The following is a 13,468-nucleotide window of genomic DNA, read 5'->3' as shown; positions in this document are numbered from 1 at the left end:
GTTGGACAAGGACTTGTCCTATGAGGAAGAGCCGATAGCTATTCTAGACCGACATGTTCGTCAGTTGAGATCCAAGAGTTTCCCTTTTGTTCGTGTTCAGTGGAGAGGTCAGCCTCCTGAGGCATCAACCTAGGAGTCCGAGTCCGATATGCGGAGCCGTTATCCTCATCTATTCCCCGACTCAGGTACTTCCTTCTTCTGTCCGTTCGAGGATGAACAGTTGTTTTATTGGTGGAGAATGTGACGACCCAAAGGGTCATCACTTGTTTTCTTATCCATTCTGTGCTTCCGAGGCCTTGAAAATCTCATTAAAATCACCTCGATTTGCATGTACAGTCCGGACGCGTATCTGGAAAGCTTGAATATGAAATTTTGTGAAAAATGCTAAGTTTTGAGTCTAAAATAAATAAGTTTGACTTTGGTCAATATTTTGGGCAAACGGACCCGGACCCGTAATTTGACGGTCCCGGAGGGTCCGTAGGAAAATAGGGGACGTGGGCGTATGTCTGGAATCGAATTCCGAGGTCCCAAGCCCGAGAAATGAATTTTTAAGTAAAATTGTTTTCTGAAAATGTTTAAGGAAATTGGAAATGAAATCTGATTAGAAAGCGATGGTATCGGGCCCGTATTTTGGTTCTGGTGCCCGGTACAAGTCTTATATATGTTTTAAGTTCTTCCTGTAAAATTTGATTGAAATCGGACGTCGTTTGACGTGTTTCGGACTTGAAATTCTAAATTGGAAACTTGACGAAGTTTGAGGAAAAATTCTTGATTTTGAGGTTTGATTCATTGATTTTGAGGTTATTTACGCGATTTGATCGCACGGATAAGTTCGTATGATGTTGTTGAGTTAGTGCATGTGTTTGGTTAGGAGCCCCGAGGGCTCGGGAGTGTTTCGGATGTGTTCCGGGAAGTTTTGAGTCTAAGAAAAGTTGCAGATTTTCTGCAGTCAGTGCCCAGGGATTTTACCTTTCGCGTGGACCTCTTCGCGAACGCGTAAGGCAAAGATCCCAGGTGCCCAAAGTTTTCTTCACGAACGCGAAGGTTGTAACGCGAACGCGATGCTGAGAGGGGGAGACCCTTCGCGAACGCGTCTCTCCAATCGCGAACGCGTAAGGTTGAGGGGAGGGGTCACTAGCTTGTGCATCGCGAACGCGACCCGTTTGTCGCGAACGCGAGGGCTCGAGAAGCTAAATCTTCGCGAACGTGAGCCCATTAATGCGAACGCGAAGACTTAACCATCCTGACCTATCGTGGATGCGAGGGGTCTGTCGCGAACGCGTAGAGTTAAATCGCCCAGTGATTTTTAAAAACTCAAAACAGAACACTTACGGGATTTCTCAAAATTTTACAAAACCTCTACTTCTCCAAAGCTCTTAGGCGATCCTTGAAGCAATTCTTCACCATAATCTCTTGGGTTAGTAATCTTTAACTTACTTTCTTTCATTTTTATCAACACCTATTGAATTTTTAGGCCTAAAACATGTGACTAAGGGTAGAAAATTAGGGATTTGGGTAGAGTTAGGGCTTTTTGATTTATTGGGATTTAGACCTCGTTTTGGGGTTGAATTTGAAAACAAATTATATATTCGGGCTCGTGGGTGACTAGGTGATCGGGTTTTGGTCCGAACCTCATATTTTGACCAAGCGGGCCCGGGGTCAATTTTTGGGATTTTGGGAAGAATGATTGGAAAGTTATAAATGAACATTGGAATTGGATTGTTTATCTCTTATTGATGATATTGCGTCAATTATGTATGAATACAATTGATTTGGATCCGAATTCGAGAGGAAAAGCAGTAATTGAGGATTGAGTTGCCCGTGGAAGTTTGAAGTAAGTGTTTGGTCTAACCTTAGCTTGAGGGATTAGGAGTTATGTCTTATTTGCTACATGCTAATTGTGGAATACGACGTATAGGCATGGTGACGAGTATCTATACGTTGGTGTCAAGCATGCCCGTGAGTCTTGTATTGTAACTGTTATGACTCTGTTGTGGTTTACTGCTCTTCATATGTTATTATCACCATTGTTCCCTTGCCGGGATTTTTGTTTGATATTAATGATCCCTTGCCGGGATGTTTGTTTTGATAATATTTGTTCCATTGCTGGGATGTTGTTGGAATATCATTGTTCCCTTGCCGAAAAGTTGTTATATTGCTCTTGTTCCCTTGCCGGAATTTATTGTGATTATTATTGGCTTGTAACTGGGAGCGGGTGGTACGCCTACCACAAAATTTACTGAAATGGGAGCGGGTGGTACGCTTACCACAAGATTTACGGAAATGGGAGCGGGTGATATGCCTACCACAAGATTTACTGAAATGGGAGCGGGTGGTATGCCTACCACAAGATAGAATGAAATGAGAGCGGGTGGTACGCCTACCACAATATATGATGAAATGGGAGCGGGTGGTACGCCTACAAACGAGATAGAATGAAATGGGAGCGGGTGATATGCCTACCACAAGATACAATGAAATGGGAGCGGGTGGTACGCCTACCACAAGATATGAGAAATGGGATCGGGTTGCACGCCTGCAACAAGATGAAATTGAAAGTGAAAGTTGCCTTATTTATCTTTATCTGTGTTAGAAGTTAAATTGTAGTTTCCTTATTATTCTTTGATATTCTGTTTTATCTGCTACCCCCGGAGCATGTTCTCCTTCCCCAACTTTGATTGCTTATTACCTGTTTATTTTTCCGCCATATAGTATATAACTGCACAGGTTTATCTGGAGTCTGGTCCTAACCTTGTTACTACCTCGCCGGGGTTAGGCCAGACACTTACCAGCACATGGGGTCGGTTGTGCTGATGCTGCACTCTGCACCTATGTGCAAATACCAGAGCAGCGTTCGAGCAGTAGCATTAGCTCGGGAGCCAACCTTCAGTCCACTTAGACATCGAGGTAGCCTTGCAGGCATCCGTAGGCTCGGCGTCCGTAGGCTCGGCGTCTACTCTATCCTATTTTATAATCTATTATCTCATGTATTCGAGACAGACAATGTTATCTTTCTTTCAAACTGATGTAAGTAGTACTCTTAGTAGTCCGTGGATGATGTGACACCAGGTTCTGGGTAGAGACATGTATTGGTTTCTAGATGTTTGGGTCTCATACTTATTTAAGACTACCACTAAATTTTATTTTCTGCTGTCATTTAAATGCTTAATCATTGATAATTTAACTGGCTAAACATGCATTAAAACGAAAGAGTTAATGGTTTTCTAAGTTCATGGCTTGCCTAGCTTCTACGAGTAGGCGCCATCACGACTCTCGAGGGTGGAAAAATTTGGGTCGTGACATAATGCAAACTAGTTACATGAGTTAATTACTCTAGGTGCCCTAACGCACCTTAATTCGTTAGGTGACGACTCTTCAAATACCCAATTCCCAAAAGGAAATGAGTTATTACCCCCATGAATGTCGAAACCCGGACTTTCTCCGCGGAGGAAAAACGGGGTGCGACAATTATACAAACTAAAACAAACAAAACTATAATATTAAAACTTAAGAGTTGGAACGAGTTTACCGAATTGACGAACAACTTCTTGAAAATTGTATATTGTTGAAAACTTGAAGACTTGAATATTTCAATTCACCAACTTCACAATCTTTTGCAAATTGCAATAATAAAGTAAGCAATTATAGAAGAAAATTAGAGAGAGATTGATGATTTTGTGAGTAAAAATGAAAGAATAAGGGGGTATTTATAGTTGAGAATAAGGAAAAAGTGTAATTATAAAAAGTTTGGGGGGCAAATGACTATTTTTAAAAAGTCAAATGGCTAAATTGGCAGGCCAACGACTAGTTTTTAAACTTCCAACCGTTGACCAATTTTATTTTATTTTTTTAAAAAATAGCCACTGGGCCCGTTAGGCCCGGTTGAACCGGCCTAGGCCCGCCAGCCGATCCCGGGCTCGCGGTCTCTCCATGCTGGACCGGCCCACAGTGGGCTCCTAGGACCGCTTGGGCCCGGACCATACGGGCCAACCCGTTTAGCCTAAAGCTCATGTGGGCTCGCGGGCCTGGACCGGTCCCGGGCTGGGCCCAGACCATAATACAACCATAGAGCAGACTAAAAAGGAAAGTACCTCATCTAATTTAAAACGAATGGAGTACATTTTATTTACATGAAAGACCGATAGATAATGCTCCTCCGATTTAATTTATGCGATGTAGCTTAACTTAATATGAATTTAAAGAAAAATAATTTTTTTCAATCTTATGATTAAATATGTTATAGTAATATCTATGGTGGCTATAAAATATTTGAAACATATAATCATAAATATTTCTTTAGTTATAAAAACTTCTCATTAAGATTAAAATGGATAAAACAAAAAATTAAATTTAAATTATTTTTAAATATAAAAATATTATTAATAAAAAAGTGTGTAACATAAACCGGAGGTAAAACTCTTTGAAATTAATCTCTTCTACGTCTATTTAGATTTTCTCATTATAAAATGTAAATTCGATGTTGAAAATTTATTTCTGCATCTGCTTCCGTTTTAGTTAATTATAATACAATCTACATTTGGTACTCACAATATTCATACTTCATACTTATTTTGCTTTCTTGCAAGTTATTTTTTTGTCCGGTCAAGTTGACAATACCTTGATTATTTTAGAAAGAAATACAAGAAAATACATATCACTTCACACCATAACAAAAAATAACTCATGTTTTTAAGTTTTACCCCACCTAGCCGATATTGTACATATTTTGAAAGTATTTGTAAATTCAAAATCTGTGTTCTTACAACCATTGCTTCTAAAAGCTATGGAGTTAATTCTTTGTTCTCACAACCATTGCTTTCACTCTCTCTTCTTCTCACATCTTCAACATATGCTTCAAAGGCCATGTATTTTCTGCTTCTCCTCTTGTGTCACCTGCTTGTAATGTAAGAAAATTGAAGAGTAGAAGTCCACCATTGAAGACCGTTCAAACCTTTGCTTTTGAAAATGGGGTTTTTGAATTTGTTAAGTGTTTGGATTGGGTGTTGTTCCAATTGATTGAAAATATCAAAAGAAGTTCAAAATTTAAATTTGAAGTGATTTGGAGTAGATTTGAGTTAAATTTCAGAAAAGACGCAAGGAAGAAGACGAAGTCAGTTTTTTGTATAATTATGTATAATCTTGTATAATAGTGTATATGAGTGTAGAAACACACCTTATACACTATTATATACTTTTATACACCTTTATACAAGCATCTGTAGACGAACTTCTTCCACAATTTTCAGTTGCAATTCTCGTTCAAAACCAGTCCAAATCTCCATTAAATGACTTCAAATTTATATATAACCTCCTTATACTATTTCTAACAAGTCTAAATAACACCCACTCCAAATTTCTCACAAAATCAAATTCGGAATTTAAACTCACATATTTAAGCTTGTTAAAAATCTAATTTTTACCACCCAAATGAATTTGGTTTGTTGAATTAATATTTGAGTCACAGTTACTGATTCGTAAATTAATTTAAAAGCTTGAGAATTTTTTTAAAAAAATTAAATAGTAATTTTGAGAACCTATTTGAGTTGGATGTTGAATCTTAGCCTATTATTTTTGGGCTAGTTAGTTGTAAATTGAAATATGGGCTATAAAATTTAAAAGTATGGAACTCGGTTGTTCTAATGTGAAATTTTCCCATTATTTTATAGGATACTTGTTAGTTTTCACCATTACTTTATTTCCATTAAAATTTAAATCTGAAATCTTGTGATTTTCACCCCTTCATTATCCAGTAGGTCACGATCTTGAGTGCCAAGTTTTATTCTCATATAATAGAATTGAATTCAATTCGACTTTAAGGTTTTTTGCTGACACATTGATTATAAGTTTTTAAGGTTTATTTTTTTATTTTTTTTGGATAAAATATGAGTTTAAATTTTACATGCTTAGTGCATAACTTTCTTACACTTTCATATTACCTATAAAATAACAACAAACATCCCTAAGAAATAAAATTAGTTATCTATAAAATTAGACAATAACATACTTTACATAATTAGTACATTAGCTATATATCCAATTGCATAATTGCCAACATAACATGAATCTGAGCTACCATTCATGGCTTTCTCTTTCCTCTTGTTGGCTTTTTTCTCTCTACTCCAACAACCCCTCTTTTCCACCGCAACTCTCCACAGTAGTACATCTCTCTTTAGATCACAACTCATTTCCCAGCTACACTCTTCTTCTTCAAAGAATGCCACCCCAACAACCTATTTTGAGGTCACCAAACCCATAAATCTGCCCAAAACCAAACCTTGCTCATATCTGGTCCTTCAACATGACTTTGGTTACACATATGGAAAACCCCCTGTTCTTGCTAACTACACACCCCCTTCAAATTGCCCATCTCAGAAATTTTCCAAGATTGTGCTTGAATGGAAAGCAACATGTAAAGGCAGGCAATTTGATAGAATTTTTGGTGTTTGGCTTAGTGGGGTTGAGATTTTCAGGAGTTGTACTGCTGAGCCAAGGGCTAATGGTATTATTTGGACGGTTAAGAAGGATATTACCAGGTATTACTCTTTGCTTATGACAAATCAAACTCTTGCTGTTTATATTGGGAACTTAGTTGATAGTACTTATACTGGTGTTTACAATGTGAAACTTTTTATTCACTTTTATCCTGCTGAAGAGAAACATAGTGATAATGGGCTGAATTTGGAGTATTCTTATAGACCATTTGATTCTGGGGCTGATTTGATCTTACCCATTTCAAGAAATCTGCCTTTAAATGATGGTTCGTGGTTTGAGGTTGAGAATTCTACCGATGTTCTGTCAAAGGAGTTAAAAATTCCCCAAAATGCTTATAGGGCTGTACTAGAAGTTTATGTTTCATTTCATGAGAATGATGAGTTTTGGTATAGTAATCCGCCGAATGATTACATTCGTGCGAATAACCTTAGTGATACACCAGGGAATGGAGCTTTTAGGGAAGTAGTAGTTAGTATGGACGATATGATAGTTGGTGCAGTTTGGCCTTTCACCGTGATCTATACCGGGGGTGTCAATCCCCTCTTGTGGAGACCAATAAGTGGAATTGGCTCATTTGATCTTCCTTCGTATGACATTGAAATTACGCCATTGTTAGGAAAGATTTTAGATGGACATACCCATAAGATCTCATTCAGTGTCACAAATGCTCTGAACGTGTGGTATATTGACGCAAATTTGCATCTTTGGTTAGATGAGAAGAGTATAAAGACAGAAGCGAAGTTATTCCAATATAGTAGTCTACCCCTTTCCTTTTCTCTTGTGACCAATTTTACAGGCATTGACGGATCTTTCCTCACAAATGCTAGTAGGTCGATCACATTGACAGGATGGGTAAAGTCATCCTATGGGAATATCACTACTAAGTCAGCTCAAAGTTTAAGTTATAGTAACTATATGGTGATGGGAAATGAAGGAAACTTGCAAATTGTGGATCAGATTATTTATTTCAATGATACTGTTGATGTCATGATGCCATCTTCGTCTGTCCAGTCTCTTGAGTCCTTTAAAAAGTTTCTGCTTCTCTTGGATACCGACAATGTAGACAAAGGAGATAGGAGCTATGCCTCAATCTCAAATATTACACTGGGATTTGATGATAAGAGGGTTAAATCTTCTGAGTTTGGATCCTCTGCCAGCCTCACGGAAAATATGCAAAAAGCACAGGGCTACATACTTGTAAAGGGCCGGTTGGTGGTTAGTGGGCTTGGGAGTACCCAACAAGTCTACAAATATAAAGACGATTCATGCTGCTACTCCAGGAACATAAGCAGCTCAAATTACACAATACATTATGATAAAGTCAGCGATAATTGCCCCAGAAACACTTCGTCTCGTTGGCCTTTCAGCTTTGGCAAATTTTGGTCTGTACCTGCTCGAAGGGTTTTTTTGGCATCTCATTTTGGTGATGTTAAAGATGGTGTCTGACATTGCTCCATTTCAATGTCTTCACTCCCTCACCACTGCAAATCCTCTACGAGGCTGCTGTCAAAGAAATTAGCAACTCTCGTGGTCTTCTAGTTACGATCAAAAGGCACTACCGCTGCCGTGCCTCTTCCATTCTTGTATTTGTTCGAATTTTTGCTGTGTGCAATAAGAGAATAGTTTCAACTGATAGCATGACCTTGGCATTTGTGTTACACCATTTTCCAAAATTAAAGTGAACTAGAACCTTGTCAGTCATGGTATTTTCCAACGAGAATGATACCAAAGTGACATTACATGCATTGCTTTGCTGGCTTGCTAACAATTATTGTCTGTGAAATTTTATTTTGCCTATTTATGTTTTTTTTTTGGTCTCTGTTTCCTACTTCATTTGATTGGGGGTTAAGTCCACCTTCAAGGAGAAAAGGGGAAAAACAGTGGAGGTTTATGGGACTTTATATAGCACAACTTGTATGGATGTTTCTATATACATCTATTCCTGAATGAATTTTACGTTTGGCTTTTAATTATTTGGGCATTTGAAGCGTATTTTTCATGTGCAGTTTGCACTTGAGGAAGGTACAGTATGTTCGTCTTCCTATCAATCAAAGAGAAACACTCTGATGGTTACGCAATGGATGCTAAAGTTTAGAACTTTGTTTTTCTCTCTCTTGCTCTTTCTTTTTCTTTCTTTCTTGGCAGGGTTTTTTGGTGTGGTGGGGGGAGATAATATCTGCATTCTTCTCTTGCTTCGCAGTTATTGTATCAACAAAAGAAAATAAATAGCTAATGAACAAGTTGGTTCTGGAAACTTACAAGATCTGGATACAGTGGGAGCAAGTATGATCTTGCTTTGCAATCTTACTTTGGAGAAGAAATGCTGAAACATAAATAAATCAGGAATTCGCCAAACTGGGAAATCATTTGGTTATCACAGAACTAATCCCCCTTAAAAAGTAATCAATCTTCTTATTGTGTCTATTTTGATTGAAAAAGAAGGGCCTGAATCCAGATTCAGTTTATACTAGGGGTATCCATATCTTTGTTGGTCCTAATAGTTGTCTTACTTTATAAGTGCTTTACAGTCTATAATTTTAAGTAGTGTATTTACTTCCGCTACTGTTATACCATGCTACAAATGGTAATTGTTGTACCAGGTATTTGATTCATGGGGTAGCCAACTTCTTCCTCAGACGCGGGACTTATCGGGGTGAAGCCTGTTGTTGGTGAGGTAAGCTAGATTTGTTTTGTTAATTGGAAAACTATTAGCTGTTCTCCTGCCCTAAAGACCTTGTCATCATATTCTTAGGGAGCATTTTGTTGTCCTATTGGGCATTTGGTTGGTAGAGGCGAATACTGGAACTTTCCTAGAAATCCCACCTTGTGCTGCTTTTTTCTTTCTGCATGATACTATATGTTCCTACTTCGAGACTTTGTTCATCAAATAACTACTCTTCCATTTCAAGCTAGTTGGAGGTGTGGAACCTTGTACGCCGAGGCAACAATTGAAACTTCACTGAAGTTTTGTGTAGTATTTCAGGATGTTCATGTTAAACTGCTGAATTTAAAGGTTGTGTTATTTAGGAAACTACAAGAATTGCACATTCTCATATATTTGGTGAGCCCTTGAAATTTTGGTGGTTAATCATGTTATCCTCGATATAAAAATCCTGTCATTGCTCTTTTCGCCTTCTGATGGATGGGTGTCTCAAATCAAATAGTCACTATGGAAGTGAGGTCAATTAAAAGAAAGTGCCCTCAAACTTTCAAACAACAATTCTTCGCTACTTTACTTGAAGTGGTGGATTTCCTGAACAGATGAAAGAAGATGGGTCAATGTAGATCCTGCTAGCGTATTTGTCCACTTCCTCGAATGCAGATGAGATTAAAAGGTATATTTTATAACTGAATCTTAAGCTATATATCTATTTGTTCTTTTTGTTTGTAAACTAAGCACTTAATTAGGACATCCAATCTGCAATATACTCCCTCAGTTCAAAATTGACTGAGCTGAATGAATTTAACAGGTATTAAGAAAAGAAAGCTTGAAGTCAATAATATATTTGAGTTTATTAGGAATATGTTAATATAATAGCTGAAGGGGTTAATATCATTACAAATTCAAAATAATACTTATAAACTATTATTCCCTCCCTCCCAAACTGAATGTCCACCTTTCAGTTTTAGTTAAACTCGAAGCAATATTTACTTTTCTAACAGTCCAGTGTATTATACTACAAAAATATATGCATGCTCCTACTTCTACTTTTTATTTACTTTTCTTTCACAAAGCAAAAAAAATTATTATATTTTAGAGCCCCACACTATCCCCTGCAGGCTACCTATTTACTTTTATACGCTTCTCTTTTTTACCACATAAGTCAAACTAAGATATTAGATGATCTTTCGATTTATTGGTCTTTTTACAGAAAAGCAATCATTTTTTTCGGAATGAACTAAAATAGAAAGTTGATTTAGGGGTGAAGGGTTGGACAATATATGCTTGCTTATTCAATTTGTTGTTGCTTTTTGGGGATCATCATTTGAATATAAACAACTTGGGGTCATAGTGCGGACATATTTTTGCAATTTGGATATTCAATTATGTGCATGCTCAACTGCTGCTTTAAGTGAATTAACCAAGTGGTAGACTGGTAATGTTACTTTACCAAAATTCATTTTACTTGATTTCAATATCTAGTGCTTGTTTTTCAGGTGGAACATTATCTTATCCAGTTTTGTAAGGATTAGCAAAACCTGAAATCCTAATTTTCTTTTGGATCAGGATTTATCTTGAAAGGGCTTAAATCTGAAATACTCATTCTGCTTTTAATTCCTTGAGAGAAGATCATTATACATGGAGGCATTTGCATCCATACCCGCTTTTTGTATCACATTTTAACTTGTGCCCGCTTTGCAAAAAAAAATTGCAAGCGTGCCCGCTTTTTTGCATAACTTCAGCACACGGGGCTGAAGTAGCAAAGACAATCACGTAAAACTTTGCATTCTAGTAGCCGGGCCTGAAGCTCAGCTCTAGAGCTGAAGTTTCTGTGTTGAAACTGGGAAACTTCAGCTCTAGAGCAGTTTCTATCTAGCTACAATTTCCTCTTCTTTTTATGGTTAATTATCGTGGCTGCAAGTCTGGTCGAAAGTTTCACAATATTCTGAAGGAAAACTAACCAACTTTTTATGGTTAATTATCGTGGCTGCAAGTCATGTCTTGCATTGCCACAACGTAAATAGGGCTGAAATTTTCATGTGAATATGAGTTTATCCACAGTTAGTGGTTGCTCAAGTATCTGATATTTCCAAGTTTGACAATACGCACCAGTTATCGAAATCAAAGGAAGCAACAGAACTGGATTTGCATTCATAGCTGGTATTAGGTTTTGGCAAAGAAGAAGAAAGAAGAAAAGGAGGAGGAGGCTGAATTTATTTAAAAACTGGGTACAAATTAAAAGTTTTTAAAAAAATGGGTATAGGTTAAATGGGGGCGACCAAATAGGGTGTCCCGTGCAATTTTTACTTATACATGGTATTCTACAACTTCCTCCATCCTACATTTGATTTTATACGATTATTACGGGTATGATTGAAAAAGTGATTGTTAAATATTTGGGGACCTATCAAAGGTTAATGTAAATTGGAAGATTGACTGGACAGTAGAATTCAAGATGAGATCTGATTAAACCTAATCTTGCCTCTTCCTCCCCCCCTCAAAAGTCCATCCTCATGGAGGAGTTAGGCATGACTCCAACCTGTGTATTCCAAAAATAACAATTACACGGATGAGGACATAAACCTCAGAACAGACCTTAAAGAAGAGACATCATTTTCCCTCTACAAGATGTATGTATGTATATATTTGACAATGGATTTATGGAGTATATTTAATTTTTCGTATTGGATCTGAATAAGAAAAGCTTCAATAAATGATAATTAACTGTCACATTGACATGTCATACTCTGGAGTTTGTCTGGTCAAACAAAAACTATTCAGTTAAGGGTGTATTGTGGGCCGGGCCTAGCCCAAGACTGGTTCGGGGCCGTGTGCAAACGGGCCGGTCTCAAGCGGTCCAAAAAGCCCACAATGGGCCGGTCCTCACCAAAAAGCCCGTGAGCCCGGGACCGTTTAGCCCGGGCCTGGGCCGGTTCAACCTGACCAAACGGGCCCAACGGCTATTTATTATTATTTTTTTTAAAAAGGTCCAACGATCAGAATTTTAAATGTAGCCGTTGGCCTGCATTTTTAGCTGTTTGGCACTTTCAAAAATATCCATTTGGCCCCCAAACTTTGTTTTAACCCCAAATTTTTTATAATTATACTTTTTCCCTATTCTCAACTATAAATACCCCCTCATTCTTTCATTTTTACTCACAAATTCATCAATCTCTCTCTAATTTTCTTCTATAATTGCTTACTTTATTATTGCAATTTCGTGAAAAATTGTGAAGTTGGTGAATTAAAGTATTCAAGTCTTCAACGATATTCAATTTTCAAGAAGTTGTTCGTCAATTCGGTAAACTCGTTCCAACTCTTAAGTTTTAATATTATAGTTTTGTTTGTTTTAGTTAGTATAATTATAGTTAATATGGACTTTTCTTTGGAAAAAATATTTAGTGGTAAGGGTAAGGGAAAATTTAAAATTGGTGAATCTAGTCGCCAAGCTACTACTCTTCCCCCGGCTCCCCGACCCAGACCTGTTACCCGTCTTCCTCCACCTGTTATTCTTGATAGTGATAACCCTTGTTTTCAATTTTTCGATAGTCAATTTTGCCATGATGTTGCACCGAGTCAACAATTAAATGAAAAAGTTATGAATGCTCTTTATCCTAATCAAACTATCTTTGAAAATGATGAGGAAAATGAAACACAACCGGATTTAGATGATACACCTACTAGTTCTGTTAATAACCCAACTGATGCCCCGCCTGACACTCCTGTAGTAACCCCTACTTTTAATAGACAACATTCTAAACGGCCCGAAACATCTCTTGTTTGGTACGTTTTTAGTCAACTAAGAGAACAAAATAAGGCTAAGTATAAAACTTGTGGGTCTTTGATGGCTCATAAATATATTGGAGACGCAGCGGTAGGAGTACTTTGACTAGACATAATATATAGTTTATATGTCTAGTCAAAGTACTCGTACCGCTACGGTCTCCAGTATATTTATGAGCCATCAAAGACCCACAAGTTTTATACTTAGCCTTATATCTAATACATATAAACTATATATATATATATATATATATCAAAGAAAGTGTATAACAAGCTATAAACCTTATCACGTAATTCATCATCTAGTTCTAAGGTTTTCAGCTATTGAAGCTTGCAATTTGGAGCGATATGACCAAATTTTCCACACTTATAACACTTAATATCAGCAAGATCTCGCTTAGATCTATTCTTCGTAAATCGCGTAGATTTACGATGAGCTTTTCTAGCATCACATTCTTCCTTAGATCTATATCTAGATCTCTTTTTCTTGTACGAGTTATCAAGGTTTGGATACCGGTACTAGACTTGAAG

The 13,468-nt window shown here is 37.3% G+C and overlaps 1 protein-coding gene across 1 annotated transcript; it reads left to right on the top strand.

Annotated features, from left to right (window-relative positions):
* The first annotated feature begins 6,053 nt into the window (after window positions 1–6,053).
* On the top strand, window positions 6,054–8,299 carry LOC104219636 (peptide-N4-(N-acetyl-beta-glucosaminyl)asparagine amidase A-like). Its single transcript, XM_009770340.2, has one exon. It carries the CDS (start codon window positions 6,079–6,081, stop codon window positions 7,936–7,938), a length of 1,860 nt encoding a protein of 619 aa, XP_009768642.1. The 5' UTR covers window positions 6,054–6,078; the 3' UTR covers window positions 7,939–8,299.
* Window positions 8,300–13,468: the final 5,169 nt, after the last annotated feature.

This window comes from Nicotiana sylvestris, chromosome 6, assembly GCF_000393655.2.
Source record: "Nicotiana sylvestris chromosome 6, ASM39365v2, whole genome shotgun sequence".
In the NCBI taxonomy this organism is placed as follows: Eukaryota; Viridiplantae; Streptophyta; class Magnoliopsida; order Solanales; family Solanaceae; genus Nicotiana; species Nicotiana sylvestris.
This window is presented reverse-complemented; position numbering and strand designations above follow the sequence as displayed.

Excerpts from the sequence above, each read along its gene's own strand:
- LOC104219636 (XM_009770340.2), top strand. The coding sequence starts at position 6,079 with ATGGCTTTCTCTTTCCTCTTGTTGGCTTTTTTCTCTCTACTCCAACAA.